Source organism: Lissotriton vulgaris, chromosome 2_1 (genome assembly GCF_964263255.1).
Source record: "Lissotriton vulgaris chromosome 2_1, aLisVul1.2, whole genome shotgun sequence".
NCBI lineage: Eukaryota > Metazoa > Chordata > Amphibia > Caudata > Salamandridae > Lissotriton > Lissotriton vulgaris.
Genome location: NC_141687.1, coordinates 148,581,339 through 148,604,008, shown reverse-complemented (window position 1 = coordinate 148,604,008; position 22,670 = coordinate 148,581,339). Strand labels below are relative to the sequence as shown.

Sequence of the window (22,670 nt, the reverse complement as noted above, 5' to 3'; positions counted from 1 at the left end):
AACCCCCTGTTTGGCTGAGGGCTCATTCCACTCGAGCCACGGCCACTACAACTGCCTTGGGCCCAGGTGTGCCCTTGCAGGACATTTGCCAGGCAGCTACGTGGGCCTCGTTGCACACGTTTGCTAGGCACTACTGCCTGGACAGTCCAGTCCGGAGGGACGGCTACTTTGGCCGCTCCGTTCTCCAGGACTTTCTGGTGTAAATATTGGTTCACAGACCCACCACCACGGGGATGGTATTGCTGGGGTATCTATTCTAAGGTAAGGAATCTATCACTAACTTGTCTCTTTCAGATGCACAAGTTACTACTTGTGTAACGATATATCTGTAAGAGACATTAGTTAGTGATAGATTCCTTACCGACCCACCCATCCTCCCCGTTCTGCGAACCGATATCTAGGGTTAAGGTCATCCCCTTTCAGGGCCCTAGTTTCTTGGCACCAGTGTTGGTTTTTGTCATGGCTCTGCGCTTCTGGCGCGGAAAAGCTGTGGCTAAGAACTGACGTCAGCACGCGGAGGCGGCGTCTAAGTACTCCGACCACGTCATCACGGCGCCCACGACACCAACGACGGACACGGAGCCGCAGACGACGCCTACCGACGCGCAAGGGTACTGCTACGCAAAACTTTCCGGATCCAGTCTGACGCCTGGGGATATTCTAAGGTAAGGAATCTATCACTAACTAATGTCTCTTACAGATATATCGTTACACAAGTAGTAACTTGTGCACCTGTCTTAGCTATCAGCGAAACAAGGTCAGTTGTACTACCGCCCCTTGCTGGTAAAAAGGAGAACCGAGTTGTATCCATCGACCTGGTAAAACCACAATCATGTGGCCAATAATAAGTAGTAGGCCCAGTGGACTCCCAAGAAATAGCAGAATACCAAAATTTGCTACAATCCAAGAGGTTCAAACTGAGAGACTAATCACATTTGATAAACCTGCAGTGAATAAAAAAGGACTAGGCAACAATGCCATGGAACTTGTGCCTCTTGAAACCCAAATTGCAACAGTTTGTCAAGAAACACCTGTCTACAACGATGTATCCTCAGACTATGCTAATGAAAGAAAAAATGAAAAAGCAAAGGAAAATTCAGAAGCAATTCCAACAATTGACAGAACTGCATCTGGCTACTTCATCAATTTCGATACCTTTTCTGAAGATCCAAGTGAACCTGAAGAAACGCCAACAACAAAAACTTTCAAAGACAAAGTAACTAAACTCTTTCATCAACTCAAAGAAACCTATCTGATTTCTCCATGGATTGAATTTTGGATTGTGTTAAGTGTACTTTTCCTCCTGCTTTGGCTCATCATGGTACTTTGTTTGGGAAAATTCATTGAGAGAAAATACAGTACAATGGACACAGCAAGTCAAAACATCAACTTGGTCCTAAAGCCACACAAGTCATCTCACATCGAGAAAAGAAAACTATCATCAGTGAATGTCACAGCCATTCCAATACCCGGTGGGGTAGCTTGGGACAAAACGGATTACAAAATCTATGGCCCGGTTGAACTCTTGAAATATCCACATCAGTTCAAGGTTTCATTAAGTGACTTTGTAAAACCAAGTACATTCTCTGATGATTGGGACTTTGAAAGCATAAATAATATGATGTCAGATTTAGTAATGTCAGCAAAATTTACAGAACATGATTACTTACAGGGTTTGTCGAATTATGAACAAATGTACTGTTACAATCACTTTGCACATCACTATTTACATAAATCTGCTCAACCTAGAAATGTTTTTAAGTATAATCAAAGGGAACATTGTGCAACTCCACCTAAAAGCAGTTTGAAAACATTTTATGAGAAATTCCCATACTTCTCAGGGTTTAACACAAGTGATGCAGAAACATTTTATTTTAAACTGTTAAATAAGACTGGGGTAAAAACAATGTTGACACATACTAAATTGATTCATTCTGAAACATTTTATGAAAAAATGATTACATTTGGTTTTGAATTCTGAAAACACAACATTGAAACAAAAACCATCTGGGGTACAAATAATTGGCAGGTCCAAGGTTCAGAAGCATTATTTAGAGCCTGCATGATCCCAGAACAAATAATATTCTTGAATGACACCATTCAACAGACTACTTGTCTTGGCCTAGCTAAGATAAAAGACTTAAACAAGCCATCTATTCCAAAGCCAATACCGGATAGTAATACCACTACAGATGTTGAGATAGATGTATCCCATATTTTACACCAAAACAGAAAATATCCTGATTGGAAAAAGTGGTTGATCTGGCCAACAGACACAAATAACTGTCAAGATAGATTCCTGAACAAAATACAGGGGTTCAAAATGACCAGACCAGACCCTAGATACTCCCAGAGACAACATCCAGGGATAGTAACAACATACAGTGTAGGGAAACTATGCCTTGAGTGGCTACAGAAATCCACACTGGCTGAAATTAAGCAACACTTGACTTTACTTAGACGGTGCTGACTTGCGTAATTTCATAATGGGACCACCCAAACAGCGTCCAAAACGTTTCATAGTGGCCGGTATATACGCTGCATACAAAGAAGCTTGGAAAGTAACTCAAATTGAGACGGCAGAAAAAATACGAGAAATTGATCGTATTAATTTGGAAAAATCACTTTCTGTTGTGGACAATGGGTTAATGACTCTGTCCTCCAGAATATATTCACTGGACAGTATTGTATCATCTGCTATCGATATAATAGATCAGGACTTACTAATGTTACAACACGGTCAGTCCCAATTATGTTCTATTGTACAGCTCGGCTGGACGTTGCAAAATCTGCGTTCAGGCTACGTGCCATGGCTGTATGCAAGTATTGTATCCAAACAGCACTCCAGATACGGAGGCGACGATTTGGCCTTCTTTGAATATCTCTTCTATTCGAATTGATACTTTAAGCAGAATGAAGTCTGTTCTTTTACAGACAACTGTGCCTTTAACGTCATCAAAAGAAACGTGTGATCTTCTGGTTGTAAGGACAATGGCAGAGATACTTACCCTTTTATCAACAAATTGCCCCATGCATTTCGTAGAAATGCTAAGCCAAATCCTAAATATGTCTGATACCAGTGGTATCCCACATATATTTAAGACAATTTTTTCGGTACTGTTAACACCCTTCAAAACAGTTCTGGGTATTTTTCCCAATTTTGTCCATTCTGTCTTTGGCGTCCTACCACTACTTTCGGGACTCGTAGCAGGAATTTTATTTTGGATCCTACTGCTCCGATATGGCAAGCCAAGTCGCAGACAAGACTCCAGCAACGATTGAAGAAACGATCCTAGCTATACGCTATCGGGACCGCATAACTAAAGTCCTTGGATTAGCCAGGCTAAGAGATCTGAATATGACCTGGTTTCTTTCATTCAGACCAATCTGGCAAAATTGCATCCTACCTGTGCTTCGATGTATGCTATGCGGAGAAGAATGCGTGTTGGACTTCTGTCTTGCACTAACATCAGCAGTACCATTGGATACAGATACTTTGCTAAGTCCTGTAACCGCTCATGCATCGTGTTGTCGCCAGCGGCTACCCATTCTGATGACGGCATTCGTTGAGACTTCACCACTACGATTAGGTGGCAGTGAAGTACGAGATTAGAGCATACATCTATACATACATACATATATATATATATATACACATACATATATACACATACATATTCCTTGTACTCCGCTCGATGTTGCAGCCGCCACATCACTGTCCTCTCTGCTCGGTCAGTTTTCGAAAAAAGCGAACAAGTCAGACCCAAAGTTTCTGGTGCAAATTTAGTGTTTTATTTCAGAAATAAATCCCAGCAAGTCCGCATGACGCGTTTCGCCTCTAGCTCGAGGCTTGATCACATGATACAGTTGGTAAACATTGACGAGGGTACTTAAGGAAATCAAAAAAAAGGGGTGGTGCTCATTATTCCCGACCTACCCATGTTAACCCTTAACTGTTCGCATTTTTAGAAAGGAATGTTTGTCATTTGAAACTGGATTAATGGCATAGTGCCATATACTACATTCACAAGGATTTTTGGTCTGTGCAAAACATATACTGTAACCAATCCATATACGATATAATAATATTTATAGAAAAGTATATACAATTCAGAAAAATGCATATACATAAATAGAATAAAATTCATTATACTATTTACACACAATTTACAATAAAAGGCGAAGTGCCCGTACGTAGTAAAAAACTTTCTCCTACTCATAATTGCAATTTACCACTAATATGCATGTGCAATTTTTAGCAATAGATATCAGATTCTATAAACATCATAATAAATATTGTGTTAAAACCAGAACATGTGCAAACCCTTGTGTATATTTTATGAAATGATAGTATTGTTTTTCACAAGGGGACAAAATAATCGGAATATTTAACCCCTTCACTGCGGCGGCTATTCTGCCCCAGTGCTAAGGGGGCGGGGCAGCCGTGCGGCGGCCGCATGCTGGTGATGGAACCGCTCCGTCACCAGTGTCGGTGGCGCTGTGCTTATGACGGAGCGGTTCCGTCATGGCCCGCCCCGCTCAATAGAACGCTCAGCGCAGGCGTGGAATTCGCGCCGCGCATGAGCAGCGAGCGGGCCATGACGGAACCGCTCCGTCATCAGCACAGCGCACCCGCAGCTGATGACGGAGCGGTTCCGTCATCAGCACTTAAGGGGTTAAAAGCTATATTCACATCTAATTCATATGACCTCACACAATCTTATAATTGACCCTCGTCAATACCCTAACCTTATGTGCAAACAATGTGCAAAATAATGATTCAAAAATTTCATTTTTGTGTAAAGTCATATAGGACATCTATAAACCACCCTTAGTCAGCGAGTACTGAAAACCAACTTAAGAGACATCAATCATATTTCACAGCGAGCTTGCTTGATTCTCAATTAACCAGGTACAATATAAATATGGAACTAAAGACATGTATAAACATTTTCACTAGCATTCATCCCCCTCGGGGCCTTACTGTCTAATTCTATTATGTACCTGGTTTCCAATACCCGGAGTTTCGCATCTCTGTCTCCTCCTCTCTTTAATGGCAGGACACAATCTATGGCATAATATTGAAGGAATACGGGGTCACGGTTATGCAGATTTTCAAAATGACGGGCTACCGGGTACGACTGATCTTTCCCCACGATGACCCTTATGTGCTGCAGTACTCGCTTTTGCACCGGAAGGCGGGTACTCCCCACATACTGGAGATCACAAGGGCACTGCAGCACATACACTGCAAACGCTGTTCTACAAGACATGCGTTTCCTAATCAGCACAGGCTCACTTTTAAAGGGTACTATATATTGTGTCTTATTGCACCCGTGCCTACATGCCTTGCACACTGCACATTTCTTAAACCCTCCTCCGAGGGCACCCATGTATCCGAAACTTGTTTCTCAAGGAAGTTACTCACTAACTTGTCTGACATAGATACTGATTTCCTTAAAGTTATGTTGGGTTTGTTGTGGATATATTTCCCAATAACAGGATCCCCTGTTATTAAATTCCAATTCTTATAGAAAATTTGCCTAATTTCCTTATGCTGTCTACTGTATTTGATAATAACTCGTGGCTTAATCACTATATCTTTGTAGTGTAGTTCCTATATTCCCAATAGGCTCTGCGCATTGGAATAATATATTCAGCAGTGTAGACGTAGGACTGAGGTCGACTAGGTCTCTACTGACTATATTAGACTTAAGGTTTGCCAGCTAGCTCAGCGGTCACTAGAAACTTTCTCGAATAAACAAGGAGGAGTTTAACCTCCCTGGATAGACAAGAAGGGAATAGCTTCTGACAACCATATAACATGACAACTTTGCTCCCTCAGAATAAGAGTGTATCTCTAGAGTCGTGTGAAAACAATAGACAGCTATTTCACTAAGTCAATTGTGCATACTTAGTTTCACCAGAGTGCAGAGAAAAGAGAGACGGGCGTTTTCAATAAAAGGTGTAATTTATTGAGCAGTCTTCTTTCTCATGCAAGAGAAATGAATTGCCATAATTGCAATACTTAATGTAAAGTAAAGTACGTACAGTAAAAGGAGTATTATGAAATAATACTGTAAAAGCATTGATATGGTTTCTTAGCCATAAGATACTTTTAAATTGATAAAATATATACATACATATATACATTGACTAACGTACTCAACTGGTGCTTCTAAATACGCCTACCCAGGTGTACCTGACCTAAGCCTAATACGTGGGAAGGAGTAAGTAAGTAGCAGTTTAAGTTAAGTTGGTTTTGCCAAGAATCTGACTAAAGAATTCTCTTTAAGGGTTTAGTCAGCTCTGTACCTGGGTAATAGAATGCAGGAGGTCTGGTATCTCTCTTTCAGTACTCGATATCCCAGCAGCCCGCGAAGGCGGGTGAGAACACCGGAGCTGGATTTCTCGGCAGGAGAAAAGACAGCGTCTCTCTCAGTGCGTCAAAAGGGAGGGGCAGCGTCCGTGGGCTCTCGCATCAGCTGGGCTCTCGGGCAAGTAGATAGCTGCTCGGCTGCAAAACCACCACCGTGTGTTTGCTTAAGGCAACGTTGGTATATTTATACCTGAAATGTGCCGGGTTTGACGTAAGGTTGGACATAAGATGTCAATAAAGATGTCACTAAGAACTGGCCGTTCTTACAGTGCTTCACAGGAGTTCTAGGACGAAATCAAAACAAAAGCAAATGGGGATTTCCCAGGTTGCTGGAGGTTTGGTTTGTTTAGAGAACTCGTTGTGCTTTCTAGGAGTCCGGGGAAGTAGCCTTGCTTAATGTGACTGCATGGGCTACAACTAAATAGTGATATGATTCCTATGCCATTATAGGGATATTATTGATTATAACAGTACAAGGGCATAAAATAGAAATATCGATTTAGGTTCCTAGATAAAAACACAATACCCACTCCACGATCTAATGTCCATTACTAAAACTAAGCAATAGTAAACATTTAAAGGTGCATGTGTATTCCAACCCACCCCAAAATAATTTTTTTGCATTCGAAATGGTGTATGCGAAATACACGGAAATGATTATTGGTACTGTACGCTTTTCAAGCAGTGTAATCATTCAGTTAAACATGCTTATATATATTAGCTGAACGATTTGCGAAAATAACACATGAAATGGCTCTTGATACAGCAAAGAAGGTCGAGACTATTCCATCACATATGAATACAGTTGCTGTAAATGTGCTAGAGGCTGAGGTAATATATTGTCTCTAGAGTTCCTAAAAATAGAATGTAAATGTATGTAGAAGCTCTGTTCTTTAAGAATAGTTCTACTTTAAGCAGAGTAGATGTGCCAAAAAAAGGTAAATATTTTGGAAGTTTGAAAAAAAAAATTCGCTTTCAGGGGAGAAAATAGTTCCAAATGTTTTCAGTAGCTGATGAGAGCAGCATCACCCAGGTACGACCTTCTGTGAGCATTGCTGATCCTGACATTGATGATAGCAATCATTCTCATGACTGCACTGTTGTGGCATTTTCAAACTTGGTCGAACTTTCACCTGATGTCGTAGACCAATTTTTTGCAAATCTGTCTGAAATTATGTTCTCCCCTGAACAGAAAGGCTCAAACAATATACCGCGAAGGTGGTGTGACAGGACATGAACTTGGTAATCCTTTTCCCTCCCTTGCACCCCTTTATCTGATATGTTAACATTCTTCTACTGTATGCACAAGCTTTACATTTTCCACAAGGAAAAAATCCCCTTGCTTCCTGCAGTGTGCCAGTTTTCTCTACCACTGGATCCAGATGACTGTGAACCATTTGGTCTCGAAGAGACCTTGCTTTCCTAAATGTTATTAATGGGGCAGGTGGTACATCAGACCCAATGATATTATCTGTCCTCTGGACATGCCAATGTTTTTTCATGATCGCCCTAAGCAAATCAGAGTCACAGGAAAAAGTAGTTATTAGCCTAAATCTCCCTTCGTCTGAATTCAATTTATGTTTCTTCTCAAACAAAGTCTCCCTCTGTAATTGTTCTACCCTTTGGAGTGCGTTCTTAAGAACATCTGCCTTATATCCCCTTGCTTGAAATCTGTCAATGCTGTCCTTGACTGCCTCTTTGAAATCAATTGGCATCGAACAATTACTTCTTAACCTGAGAAATTCCCCGTAGGGAATACTGTTAATTAAGTTGCGGCAATGGCTGCTTGACGCGTGTAACGTGTTATTCCCGGCAGTTGGCTTTCTGTAAAGAGAAGTCTTAATTCTGCCATTGAATACCTCTACATTCAGGTCCAGATAGATTGCTGCCACTAAGTTTATCTGGCAGGTGAATTTTAGGTTGCAAATGTTATCATTAAGTACTCTTATATAGCACTCCGCCTCTCCTACAGTTCCATTCCAGACCAGAAACAGGTCATCGATGTATCTGTGCCATGATACAACCTTTTCTGACCATTTATCATTCCCCGGGGCCCAGGCTACCTGCTCCTCCCACCAGTCCACAAATACATTTGTGTAACTGGGGGCGAAGCAGGAGCCCATCGCAGTGCCTGAGATTTGTCTAAACATGTCGCCCTGAAAGAGAAAAATGTTGTTATATAGACCGAATTCGATGAGATCTAATACCATCTGGTTGTGCATGGCTAATTTCAGTGGCCGTTTCTTCAGAAAATATTCTACTGCCTGGAGACCCTGTATGTGATCTATACATGTATATAGGCTGGTTATGTCCAATGTAATTAGACAGTACGTCGGTTGCCAACTCAATTTCTCAATGTGTTCAATGAAATCAGTTGTATCTCTGATATAAGACTTTAAAGCAAGAACTGACTCAAACAAAAAGTGATCCAAAAATGTTGAGAGGTTTTCTGTCAGGCCACCCATTGAGGAGACTATGGGCCGCCCCGGTGGTTTGTCTATGTTCTTATGTACCTTCGGTAAATAGTAGAAGGTGGGTAGAATCGGATTAGTTTTCTTTAAAAATAGAAATTGGTCCATATCGAGCATGTTTATCATGCCATTTCCTCAACAGATAGTGTAGATTTTTACTGCTTGATTGGTATACATCCCTTGTAGAAATTTCATAGCATTTATCATCTGAGTTTTCGCATAGCCTCCTCAACATACTGTTCTCGCAAGAGAAGGACGACATTTCCCCCTTTGTCTGAGGGTTTACAAATAATAGAATGATCCTCTGTTAGACTTCTCAATGCCCCCTTGGCTAAATTATCCCTTCTTTTCTTTGATGATTTACTTTCCCTGAAGGCCATCAGCTTCCTGATGATCAAATCTGATCAAATCTGAGAACGTACCTATTGCATCTGTATGTATATATATATGTGTGTATGTATGTATATAGGTGTGTATGTATGTATATAGGTATGTATGTATGTACATAGGTGTGTATGTATATAGGTGTGTATGTATGTATATATGTGTGTATGTATGTGTATATGTGTATGTATATATATATATATATATGTATAAATGTGTATGTATAAATATGTGTATGTATGTGTGTGTATGAATGTGTGTGTGTGTGTGAATGTGTATATATGTGTATGAATGTGTATATATGTGTATGTATGTATATATATGTGTATGTGTGTATATATATATATATGTGTATGTATATATGTGTGTGTATATATATGTGTGTGTATATGTGTATGTATATACATGTGTGTGTATATATGTGTGTGTATATGTGTATGTATATATATGTGTGTGTATATATGTGTGTGTATATATGTGTATGTATATATATGTGTGTGTATATATGTGTATGTATATATATGTGTGTATATGTGTATGTATATATATGTGTGTATATATGTGTATGTGTGTATATATGTGTATGTGTGTATATGTGTATGTATATATGTGTGTATGTATATATGTGTGATATGTATATATATATATATGTGTGTGTATGTATGTGTGTGTATGTATGTGTGTGTATGTATATATGTATATGTATATATGTGTATGTATATATATGTGTATGTATATATATGTGTATGCATGTTTGTATATATATGTGTATGTGTGTATGTATATGTATGTATATATGTGTGTATGTATACATATGTGTGTATATGTGTATTTTGTTTTTTGTCTGGAGAGGTAAAAGGCTATTGTCATTGTATAGCTCATAGTGGTTGGCACTGCTAATCCTATGCTTAAAAACTTTGATTGAAAAGCAGATATTTACAAATTCAGAGTCGCAGGGTGTGCTATACAGAAGCTGCTCTCCACGTAAACTTGAGAATGACCCAGAGTTCTCTTGTTCTTGTTTTGCATAATTTGTACGGCACGCTATGCCTAAAAGGGTCTTGTTTGATATATATACTTTTGTAGACCTGGTGTGAAGTGTGACAAAATGCCATTGTGAGTAAAACAGGAATGCTGATCAGGCAGAGCGCCTCTTGTTGCCTTTTGGGTAGTATGTGATTTATTTTGCTTTTATTTTTTATAGCTGAAGCTATGGGAAAACCTGAACCTATGGCTGTCCCATACCAGAAATTTGAGGCAAACCCCAGTGACTTGTTTGTTGAAGGGCTTCCAGAAAACATTCCGTTCAGGAGTCCATCTTGGTACGGCATCCCTAGATTGGAAAAAATTATTCAAGTCGGAAACCGAATCAAATTTACAATTAAAAAGTAAGTTTTAACACAAGACTGTAAAGCTAAAATGCTACCATAGTCTAAATATTTATGCAGCCTCAGTTTGAAACGTATTTATGCATTTAAGCTAAATTTCCATCTCAAGTCTCAGGCTATCTTCATATTAGTGAACTGTAGGTTGAAAAAAATGTTTTCTGAAAGGAGTAAAAACTGTTAATTCAATTGGGAGCACCGGGATAGTCTCAGAAGTCCCTTACTTAGAAAGCCTCAGCTGGAATCTCCTGTCCCAGGACCTCGGACATCATACTTATTTTTCCCCAGTACTACTGTATGACCGGGCATCTCCATATATTATGATAGACCCAGTCCTGTCAAGTATCACGGATCAGGCGTGATACTAACGCATTTCATTGGAGTGATCCGCATCACTGCACTGAAATGCGAAGTCACGCATTATACATAACGCCTCAGCTGTCAAGACAGTTTATAGCGCTGCCTACATAAAAATGCTGAACAGCATTGCGCACGTGGCTTGCACACTCTGCTGGCAGGCTTGGGGCTCCTTCTGCTGAGAGGCTTCAGAGCTTAATGCTACAATGTAGCATGAAGCGCACGGGGACCGACATGACATCACGTCCTGCGGCCGGAATACATTTGTGGGAGGCTGCACAGGAGCTGCAGCAAATCATCATGGCGGGGCCTGGCAGCGCTGCCTGGCCGCCGCCTCCTTTCTCACCATGTGGCCGCCGCAAATTAAACTGTTGAGGGGGAAAATCACTGGCTGGAAAGGAAGCAGGGGGACTCGGTTCTCCAGGACCCGCTGAATACTCCTTGCACTGACCTGATCCCCGCGAAGGCCAGCAGGTAACTCTTCGGTCTCGTGCCCCTTAAGGCCACTCTAACAAGAGTTAGCTGCCTGAAAAGTAGATTTGAATGTGCCTGCAGATGCTTCGCCTCTTTGCATTTCGACAAACAAGAAACATTTTTTTACTGGCACATAAAAGCTGTGGTGAAGAATGGCTCTTGCCTGGTTGCCTTTAGGGGTCATGTTTGTGAAAAGCATCTTCCGCCATTGAAATACAGGGCTGTGGTGACATTGCCACTGGAATGCACTTGGCTGGGAGGTTCAGGGAAGAAAAATGTAATAAATTTTGAAAAATGAGTCCAAAGCGAGCCAGACAGACACACAAGTTTTGTGGCAGCTGAAGTTCAAATTCTGCTCCAGAAGTTGCAGAGAGATGGAGGAAGGGAGACACTGGAATAGCTAAGAGAGTGGAAGGAAAGAAAGGTATGGAAAGAGGAAGGAAGGGGAAGGGAGAGGGAGGAAGAAAGGAGAGAAGATGGTGAAAGGAAATAGGCTGAGGAAAGAAAAAGAAAGGATAGATAGCGGATGTGTGATCTGAAAAGACCAGATGTAAAAATGATTATGTAGAAGAGGGAAAGAAAATGAAAACGTTAAAAGTGAGAGAGAGGAAGGAGAGAGGCTTGATGTAAGCCAGTGTTTCATTCCAGTTTTCAATCTATGATGCAAGCTCTGCCCTAACTACCAGTAATAAATGAGCTGAGGATGGAACCGCCTTCCTTCCATTGTGAAATTATCTTTATTAATTTTATCATAGTGAGATTCTCTTTTATTTATGTTATCATATTATCATAAATCGCTTTCATTGAGCTGCTGCCTGTCTGACATTGTTCTGTCTTAAAGGTGCTTCCTCTGACTAGAAAGCTACAGGCCTCTCCTGCACCACTTACAGGCATCACCAGTAAGCATCCCAGAATTTTCTTTTGTTGATGACGTCTGCTTGGACGTTGATACCTTTGTGACATCATTCACTAGATAGCCACTTTAATGAATCGTCCTGTGCAGCACAAATGGTATGATTCAGACGACCTTATTGCACAAATGGTGTAATGTCAGATATTTATGTTTCCCTCAGCTTTGTTCATCGGTTTTGCTCGCCAGAAAGTGTCACTCATAGTCATTAAAATGTCACTCATAATTGCACTGAAATTATGACAATGCCACTCATGTGAATCTGAAATCTTGGCAGCTATGTAGAAGGTACTTCTTTGGTTACAGCCTCTGATACACAGAGCTGTTGGAGCCCGCCCCACCTTACACATCAACACCCAGTAGAGTAAGATCTATGCAGGATCCGCAATTGGACCAAGCAAATTCTTGCTCTTATTGGGACATTCCTGGGGCTTTGAATTGCCTCAACCCAGTTATCATCCTCCAGGAGCCAGACATCTGTTTCCCAAGCGTCTCGCAATGCCCTCAGTGGATCTGGTGCATTATTAATTATTTTTCTATAAATAGAAGGGGGGTGGGAGCCACTGCTTCACCTCCCAGCCAGTTCACCCCTTAGCATTATGGTAAATGCAGTTCACTTTGAATGTCTACTTTATTTTTTTAAGGAAGTGTTTCACCAAGGTTGTTGCAGGTTAGTGCTGTGAATCTCTAGACGCATGCGTTTCTGGATATTACCCTTCACCAGTAGAGATTGACAAAAAAGAAATTCATCTGGTCTTGCTGCGAAAGTTACCACAATCCTCTCAGGCCTCAGTATCCCTCTCTGGCGCACAGGTGCATCTCCAAAAACCCGCCCGCACAAGGGAGCCATTACAGACAGAAGGGGGATGGGAGCACACTGCTTCACCTTCCAGCCAGTTCACCCCTTAAAACACTTCAGGAAAAACTCAAGAAAGCATTTAAAATGAACTGCATTTACCATAATTCTAAGGGGTAAACTGTGCTGGGAGTGGAAGTAGTGTGCTCCCATCCTCTTTCTGTTTGAAAAGCCTCCCTTGAGCCATTGAGCTAACAAGCTTTTGGAGATGCACCTGTGCTCCTTTGAGAGGTACTGAGACCTGAACATTGTAACCCCTCGCTCAGCAATTCCAGATACATTTCGTTTTTTATCTCTACTACTGAAGGATAATGACAGAAACCTGTGTCTAGAGATTGACAGCACTAAACTGTACCAACTTTGATGAAACACTTCAGCAAACACCCAAGTAAGCATTTAAAATTAGTTGCATTTACCATAATGCTAAGGGGTGAACTGTGCTGGGAAATGGAGCAGTGTGCTCCCACCCCTTTCTGTTTGAAAAGGCTCCCTTGAGCCATTCAGCGGACAAGCTTTTGGAGATGCACATGTGGGCACGTGAGAGGTGCTGAGACCTGAAAGGATTGTGGCAGCTTGCTTAGCAACCCCAAATAAATTTCGTTTTTCAGCAATGATGATGAAGGCTAATACCCAGAAACATGTGTCTATAGATAGCAAAAACTCAAGTAAGCATTTCAAATTAACTGTATTTACCATAATGCCAAGGGGTGAACTGTGCTGGGAGGTGAATCAGTGTGCTCCCACCCTCTTCTATCTTTCTATGCATCACGGATGTGGCTTTCTCCTGGATTGGATCCAACAGTAATCGGTCCGCCATGGTTGTGTTCTGGGAGTTGTGCGCCTTCTCTAATATGGATCTAACATACAAAAAATTGCCCCCTTCTCAGTGAACTTGTGATTGAGGACCAAATAAACAATTTCATTAAATCTGGTCTGGTATATTTATTTATACCTTTTAGTCATTTTATTTACACAAAAAATGTTTAAATGGCAGAAAGAGAATACACAATACAAAAAATTACTGACAATGTTACTCAATCTACAATTAACATGAAACACTTTCCAAAAATATCCAAAAGAAAAACATCAAAATTACATCCAATAAACAATACACATTGCAGTGCAACAATTTTGCAATATATTAAACCATTTCATAGTTAAAATTATTTACATGAAGAGAGCCAATTCATTACAAGAACAAGAAAGCATGTATCAATTTTATTCTAAAACACACTAGATGTAGTAGGTAGCTCTCTAATATGGAGGCTGAGTGCGTGCCCCAACTGAATATATCTACCTCTGTGGCTGCTAACTGATATTCTCTCTGTAGTTCTTCAAGTGGAATTATCGCCCAGCTGGACTGTTATCTATTAATTTTTGGAATCCCTGCAGTGTTCCCACTTCTCAAAGCATGCCACTATCGCAGCGGTCCTTTGTCTTAATCTATTGCCCTGCGCCACCCCAGAAAGTTATTGGCCTCCCGCCATGCGTTGATCACTGCTTGCGTGTGAGGGGGCATATATTTGATCGCAGTTATACAGTACAACACCCCTGTGCCCATCCCCAGTTAATTTGCTCTGTACGCCGGGTCATTTCTGTCTGCATAGATCCACTCATTAATTGGTACCAATTGGGATGCCCAGTAGTATTTTTAGATGTTTGGAATAGCTAGACCTCCCTCAGACACACTCCTCTGGAGTTTAGCTAAGCTATTCTTGCACCCCATCCCGTAGGAGCTTCTTCAACTCACTATCAACCTGAACATTTTATCTGGCATCTTGTAAGAGGTATTTTGTAGGACATATAGCATGCTTGGTAGTGTCATCATTTTGATAAGCACTGCTCTTTCCATCAATAAAATTGGTGAGATCCTCCAGTGTGTCCTGTTTGAACCATTCCAATTGGGGCGTTAAGTTGTCTTCTAGGTTGATTCTATTTTCTCAATCGTAATACCCAAGTACTGGAATTTGTCTTTGGGTTGTAGCTGGACTTGCCCCAGCAGTTCAGGCATCGGCCACCTGTTAATTGGAAGAGATGTGACTTGTCCCAATTGATTTGGTACCCTGAGTATCCGCCAAATAAACTGAATATCTGAAATAGTCTGCTTATTGTGAATCGGGGCCTGGTGGCATATAACAAAATGCAGTTGGCGTATAATGAAATACTCTCTTTCCAGTTCCCCACTCCCGTTATTCCGAGTGACTACTGGGTCTCCTCTAACCCATGCCGCAAGTGGCTCGAGTGCTAATGCGCACAGGATGGGCGACAGTTGGTAACCCTGCCTTGTTCCTCTAGTCTAGGCAGTTCAACGGAGCGGGAGACTGATCCGTTCACACGCACCCTGGCCATGGGTTTTGTGTAGAGTAGTCTGATCCATGCCTGATGGTTACGGCCAAACCTGAATTCCTCCAAGACTGCAGCGGCGCCTCTGACCTGAGGTAAACGCTGTTTGTGCAATTGCAACTAATCTTTAGAAAGTGTGTGTCTGAGCATGTGAATTTCTTTTAACCTTACCTCTTGTATTGATTTTAAGTATTGTGCATGTAAATTCATTGCTTTCTGCTCACCTCTTGCCCCCGACCCTGGTCCGTCACGGCTTGTGCTGTTTGTGCGGAGGGTCCGGTCCCAGTATTACCATACTTCCGGTGGGATCACCGGAAGTAGAGACTGACGCTCTAGCTTTTCCTTGCTCACTCCTATTTTTAATATGAGCAGGGCGCGCCGAAGGTGTGCCAAAGGCAAGCCCGTCTTCGCCCGTCCGCGTCCGACCGACGCCAGGTGCCGGATCCCCTGGTTTATTTCCCTTAATGTTGGTAGTACATTTCTCGCCTTTTTTTACATATTAGATATCATGACTATTTTAAAATACTCAAGTGAAGAAATAAAAAAGTCAAATACCTCCCTGATTAAACCTACTGGAATTTTAGCAGCTGAAATAGCCAGATGTCCCCAAATCTCTTGCCTTACTAGCCCCCATGACCAGATGGTGATGTATGCTCCCTCCAGTTTTAATTGTTCCAGAACAGGCAGGCCTGATGAAAGACTGAATGCTATATATTTCAATGCTCGTACTATTCCCAAACATGCACTAAAAATTTGGTCCCTGCTTTATTCAGCAGCTCCTGACATATGTTTTGGGACCGAGACTTGGTTACATGAACACGCCACCCCAGATGTACACATTGCTTTTCCACCTGAGTACAAGATAACACGACTCGATAGGAAAGAAACCAGAGGGGGGGGATTATTGATTGCAACCAAAATGAATGTGAATGTGGTTAGTCTGGAAAATGTTACCCTTGACTACTTAGAAGATATTATATTTAAGATTGAGGGGGAACCAAATAATGTCTGGAAAGGAGCCTTAATCTATCGACCTGCTGGCGCAAAAGGAGACTTTGCTAATAAGCTACTTGAAATTGTTGCGCCTCATGCTCTGGCCTCTGTTAAATTTCTTTTAGTGGGGGATTTTAATTACCATGCGGAAAATCCAATTGATTCAGATACCAGGAAGTTAATATCTAGTATGAATACTCTTGACCTTGTTCCAGAAGATCATAGGCCCCTATGCATCAAGCCGGCCATACATTGGACCTTTTTTTTGTTGAACTCCCCCGATGTGACAGCAGTCCCTCCCATTCCACTCCTTTGGACAGATAACTATCTGTTAAAATGTTCCTTTCCTATGGTTGAAATTAAAGCGGCACTAGCAAATGAATGTACATTTCATTGGCCCCTGAAAAAACTTCCATCTAGACACTCAATTTTCCACCTCAAGTGCTAGCATTTCGGCAGTGCAATTTGACAAAGCCGTTGAGACCACACTAGATAAAACCGCACCCCTGAGTAAAGTTAAGCGTAAGACCAGAGCTGCCCCTTTGTTCACAGAGCAAATTAAAATGCAGAACCGCAGAGAAAAATTGGCGGAAAAGCAAATGTCAGACAGATCGGAAAACATATAAACAATTACATTTCTGTTATGTGAGAGATAAAGGTGACTAAAAGAGCATTTCTTATGGAGCGGATAAACAAAGCTCAAAGCTCCTCTAAAGAACTATTTCAAATCATGAGGGAATTTACCATCCCAAGAAATCCGTTTGTAACCCCGAACTCTCTGGAATGGTCTAATGCCCTATCTGAGTTCTTTGAGGACAAAATCGCCGCTATGCACCTCTTTCCCTTTCCATCTAAACCAAGTTCAGCCAGATGGCTTGGTGGCGTCTCCATCGGATCCTCCATATATTATGGAGGAATTTTTAAAATGTGATAGTAATGCGACCATGTCTGCCGGGCTGAAAATAAAGTCGGGGTCCCCTTCTGACCACATCACCTCTAAACTTTTTTCTATACTTGCACCTGCATTAGTGGATCATCTCACAAATCTTTTTAATAAATCATTTGCGGATGCCGACTTTCCAACAATATGGAAGGCAGCAAAAATCAGACCCATTCTGAAAAAGCTCATGGCCGAACCGAATACCCTTCTAAACTATCGGCCCATTTCCCTTCTCCCATATTTTGGGAAAATGTTGGAATCCCTTGCCAACAAACAGCTTGTGAGCCATCTCAAAAATCATGAGCTCCTGGACCTTTCGCAATCGGGCTTTAGGGCTTTACATAGCACAGAGACTGCTCTGGTTGGGGTTGTTGATAATATCAGGCTGGCGTTGGATAAACGCCAGTCAACCATCTTCATCCTGCTCGATCTATCGGCGGCCTTCAACACCATCTCCCACCGCATTTTAATTCAACGACTGTGGGAGATTGGTGTCAGAGGAAAGGCCCTACTGCGGTTTTCTAGCTATCTATCCAATCGTATAACAATGGTCCAGATTGGGAAAAACAAAGCAGGTGAGAGACCTGTTAAAATGAGCGTTCCGCAGGGCTCCATGTTGAGCCCGACGCTTTTTAATATTTATATGATTCCTTTGGCCAAAGTGATCAGAGCCTATGGCTTTGATGTTCTGTCCTATGCCGAGGATATCCAGATTCTAGTTACACTGGGCTCTGATCCTGATGAAACAAAACAACGTTTTCAAAACTGCCTGATTCATGTTGAGGAATGGATGACCACCAACCATCTCCAGTTAAATGGCAGCAAATCGGAGATTATGCTCTTCGGCAAAGCAGCTGAACACTGGACAGATGACTGGTGGCCAACCAGCCTAGGTAGCTGTCTAATGCCAAAGGAATCAGTCCGGAATTTGGGCTTTTACATGGATAATAAATTATCCATGAAAAATCAAATTAACTACATCATAGGTACCTGTTTCGGACTAATGCGTAGTTTGAGGAAGATCTTCAAGTGGATTCCTGTTCAGGCTCGAAAACCCTTGGTCCAGGGTCTAATCATAAATAGAATGGACTATGGAAATGCACTTTTGGCACCCATAAATGAACACCACCTGAGCCGGCTCCAAGTTCTTCAGAACACTGCTGATCGATTGGTTCTCAACCTCCCTCAAAGAACTTCATCAGCTGCATGCTTAGGAAGCCTTCACTGGCTCCCGGTAAAAAAGCGCATTTTGTTTAAAACTCTGTGCTTGGTCCACAGACATATGTACGAGAAAGGTCCCAGATATTGGTCAAAAAAATTAAGATGGTATTGGCCGCAAAGAGAACTTAGATTCAATGAGGAATTTTTATTGACACCCCTAAGAATACAAATGTCCAGTAGCAGCGGCCGTGCTTTTTCTTTCTTGGATCCCGCTTCATGGAATAAAATGCCCCTTCACCTCCGTAGCATCTCTGAACACAGCTGCTTCCGCAAGGAACTAAAGACCTGGCTCTTTGCAAATTAACTCCCCTACCTTTTTGTCAGAGATGTCTGCAAGCGCCATGAGACTCCCCGGATGTGATTTGTGCGCTATACAAATATCCCTGACTTGACTTAACTTGACAGCTAGGTGGTGCCACACAATACTGTTGAATGCCACACGGGCATCTAGTGAAAGCAGCACCTCTTCCTTCTCAGGATGGGCTTTAACCAGGTGTAGTACCCTGTATAGGCACCTAAGGTTTAACCTAGTACTGTGGTTTGGCATAAAACCCAATTGATCTGGGTGTATTAGGGTTGTGATAACCTCCAGGATGCGGTTCACTAGGACATTGGCCAAGATTTTTGCTCCGGAGTTTAGCAATGATATGGGCCTATATGAGCTGCATTCTTCCTGTGGTTTTCCCGCCTTCGGGATCACTACCACTGTAGCTGTGCATTGGTCTACTGGTAGGCACCCCCCTCTCCCTTGCCTCTTCGAACATCTTCAACAAGTATAGAGCAACCACTGCAGCTGCTCCTTGTACAGTTCAATTAGGAGCCCGTTGGGTCCTGGTGCCTTTCCGGCCTGTAGTTCACTTATGGCCCCTTTGATTTCTTTCACTGTGATATCTGTATGTCCTCCCTGTCTGCATCTGGAAGTCGGACATCCACCAGCAGTTCACAAAAGTCTTCACTTCTTCTGACTGGATTTGAGGTATATATGCCCTTGTGGTAAGTGGTAAAGGCCTCCGCCATTCCCGCTCCTCTTTTTTGAATTACCCCATGGGATTCCCATATTTCCATAACACAGCTCCTCTCTGTCTCTCTTTTCCAGCCATGTAATCATTCTGTTTGCTTTGTCCCCGAGATCATATAACCTCCTTTGTGTCGCTAGTGATCTCGCTGCATCGTTTGCTAGGTCTCTCATTTCTCTTTGTATAATCTGGATTTGGTGTGGAATTGACAGATCAGTTTCTTCCCCTGATAGGTCTCTTGCTTCCTGTTTAAGTACTTCCCTTTCCAGGTAGTCCCATAGGTTCTGTTTTTCTTTTTATGCCCCCCCGTCCCCCAATAGTGCTTGCACATGCCCTCGCATCACTAGTTTAAATGCTTCTCAAAGTGTGCATGTGGAATCTACGTGCTCCTTTTTCCTAGAAGTAGAGGTGCATCCTTTCCCTAACCTGATTGACTATATCTTTATTCTTAAAAACCCTGGGGTTTATTTTAGGGGGTAATACCCCTAGTCTTGGTGGGCCCTGAAGGACCACTTCCACTACGATTGTGCAAGCGCCATAGGTCCGTTAGCCCCATGTCTTCCACAAACGCCCGCAATGGCTCCTCCCCCTAGTCACTTTCGATTCCCTTTTTCACTCTGGTCCATAGTCTCGTTAATGTCCCTCCCTTCTGCCGCCAATTGTTTTTGGTCCAAAAAAGTGTTAATACTCCTGCCACTAGCAGAAGTGTTCGGTTGGATGTCTCTCTTCCACAACCATATAATTCTTCCCCAATATTTACTTAAAGGATATTTTTAACAATGTCATTCCAGCACTGAAGGTAGTTTGTGGCTCCCGACAGCCGTTTCGATTATAGCACTGCCCAGGGTGTCAAGTCTTAGCTTTCCCCATATTCATTTCCGTCAATTGAGGGCGTTCCGACTTCTGTTGAGCTAGGCGGCTTTCCTTTCTGCCTTCCTCTTCTTTGGTCTCGTTGGGCGTTGGTTCCCACGGTCCGCCAGCCCTCTAACCAGCGCCATACTTCCTCTGCTGTGTTGAAGAGCCAGGACTTCCCTTCGGCAATGGCCCTTAATTTTTCCAGATACAACATTATTATATGTTTGATTTCCTTACTGCATAGTTCTCTCTTGACCGCCTTAAAAGTCCTCCTTTGCCTCTGGACTTGCATCGTGTGGGAAAAACTGAATAGTTGCATTTTCGTTTCGGGGGTCACAATGCAGACATGCAGCCTGTAATATGGCATTCCGGTCTCTATAGTTGAGTATCCGGGCTATTATCATTCTGGGTGGCGCGCCCGGTTTTGGCTTATGAATAGGGGCTCCGTGCGCCTGCTCTGAAGTAGTTGGACAGTCTCTTCGGTTTGGGATTTGAGTAAGTCTTCAGCATAATCATACTCCCCTTCTTCCCTCCTTCACACCCAACGAAGGACAAAGAGAGACCTTACCGTCTTGATCCTAAGAGCGCTTATCTTTTACTTGGATAGAACAAGAGTTCAGACTGGATGACCAACTGTTCATGGGATATATATTGGCAAGGCAGTGCATAAGAGAACATTATGCAGATGGATATTCCTGTGCATCAAGATGTGCTACGCTCTGTTCGATAAGGAACCACCAGAAAGTGTTTGAGGTCATTCCACCAGAGCAAAGTCTTCTACTTCTGCTCTTGTTATAGGAGTGCTGGAGGCTGACATCTGCAAGGCGGTAACCATGGCCTCGCTTCATACTTTTGTGGAGCATTACTGTTTGAATTTTGAAGTGAGGAGGGATGGTCATGTTGCATATTAACAGCCATGCATGCACCTCCTGCTGGAGAACTGCTTGGGAAATCTATTTTAAAAGTGAGGAATGTGCAGGTAGCATCTTTCAGAAGAAAGTTCCTTACCTTCAGTAATCCTCTTTCTTGTGAATACTTGATCTACCTGCAGATTCCTCACCAACCCGCCAGCCCCCTATTGCGTGGATTGATCTGATAGAGACATCTAGCCACAGATTCCTTAACTTAGAATATCCCCAGGCGTCAGACTGGATCCGGAACATTTTCTGCAGCAGCACCTCTGCACGCCGGGGGTGGCGCTGCACAGCTTTGCCCTGACGTCGTCCACGGACATGATGTCAGTGGAACCATATAAGCCCCTCCCGGCGAACTGACGTCCGTTTTTCTTCTTTTCCGCGTCCATTCATGGGACCAGGAAAACCAGCGGTTCCTTGGGCTGATTTTCAGGCCTTCTCGACGCCTTCAGCGTCACGGAACATACCCGCCCTTTCGGTGTGTCGGAGCAACAAGGACCCAAATGGAGGCCTATTCGAGGGCTCTCCAGTCTTTCTTCGGGTCACCCCCTCTCCCTGGTGTGCCTTCGGGTCCCACAGAGGAGGAAGGCACTCATGTTGGTTCTACGCCGGAGGATTCGTCCTTGGCACCTGCTGTGTTCATCAACTCCGGTTCTGTAGTCGATAAGACATTGGGACACGGCCCGGAAGGGCAACCTAGTAGTCCGTCCAGCCCAACCGCCCAGTCTCTGCATAGCCCTGTGCGGCTTCGTGCATTGTCGTTGGCAGCGACACCAAGTTCGACTGGGTAGTGCTGGGCTTTTTTCAGCTTTGCTGTGTTCCTTTGTCCATGTTGGCTGCTCTTCTTTTCGCCAGCCACTGTCCCTTGGACCCCATGTTCTGTTCCGTTCTGGCACAGTTTCTCCGCGGATGACGCACTGCCATCGTATAGCGCTAGGGCGGAGCCGCTGCGCGGCACAACTCTTCACTGTTTACGCGTAGTGTGGGTGCACCCTGGTGTGTTCGATATCATGGGTGCCTGCGTTCTTTCTTCCGCTGTGATTGGTTCTACCCTCTTCTCTCCGGGATGGGTAGTGCTTTCTTGTACTTCAGCGCTATCTGGGATTGTCAATAGGCGGTGGCGTTTTCGCCACGTACGTCTATGCTGTACACTGCCTTGTGCCTTCATTTTC

General features: G+C 42.8%; 1 protein-coding gene across 4 annotated transcripts in view; it reads left to right on the top strand.

Annotated features, from left to right (window-relative positions):
- Window positions 1-22,670, top strand: part of GTF2I (general transcription factor IIi) — a 1,434,650-nt gene that overhangs the window by 636,352 nt on the left and 775,628 nt on the right. For all 4 annotated transcript variants that reach the window (XM_086954596.1, XM_086954597.1, XM_086954594.1 and 1 more), the window contains one exon: window positions 10,439-10,622. In XM_086954596.1, the coding sequence (XP_086810722.1) occupies window positions 10,439-10,622 (184 nt within the window). The remainder of the gene's footprint in view (window positions 1-10,438; window positions 10,623-22,670) is intronic.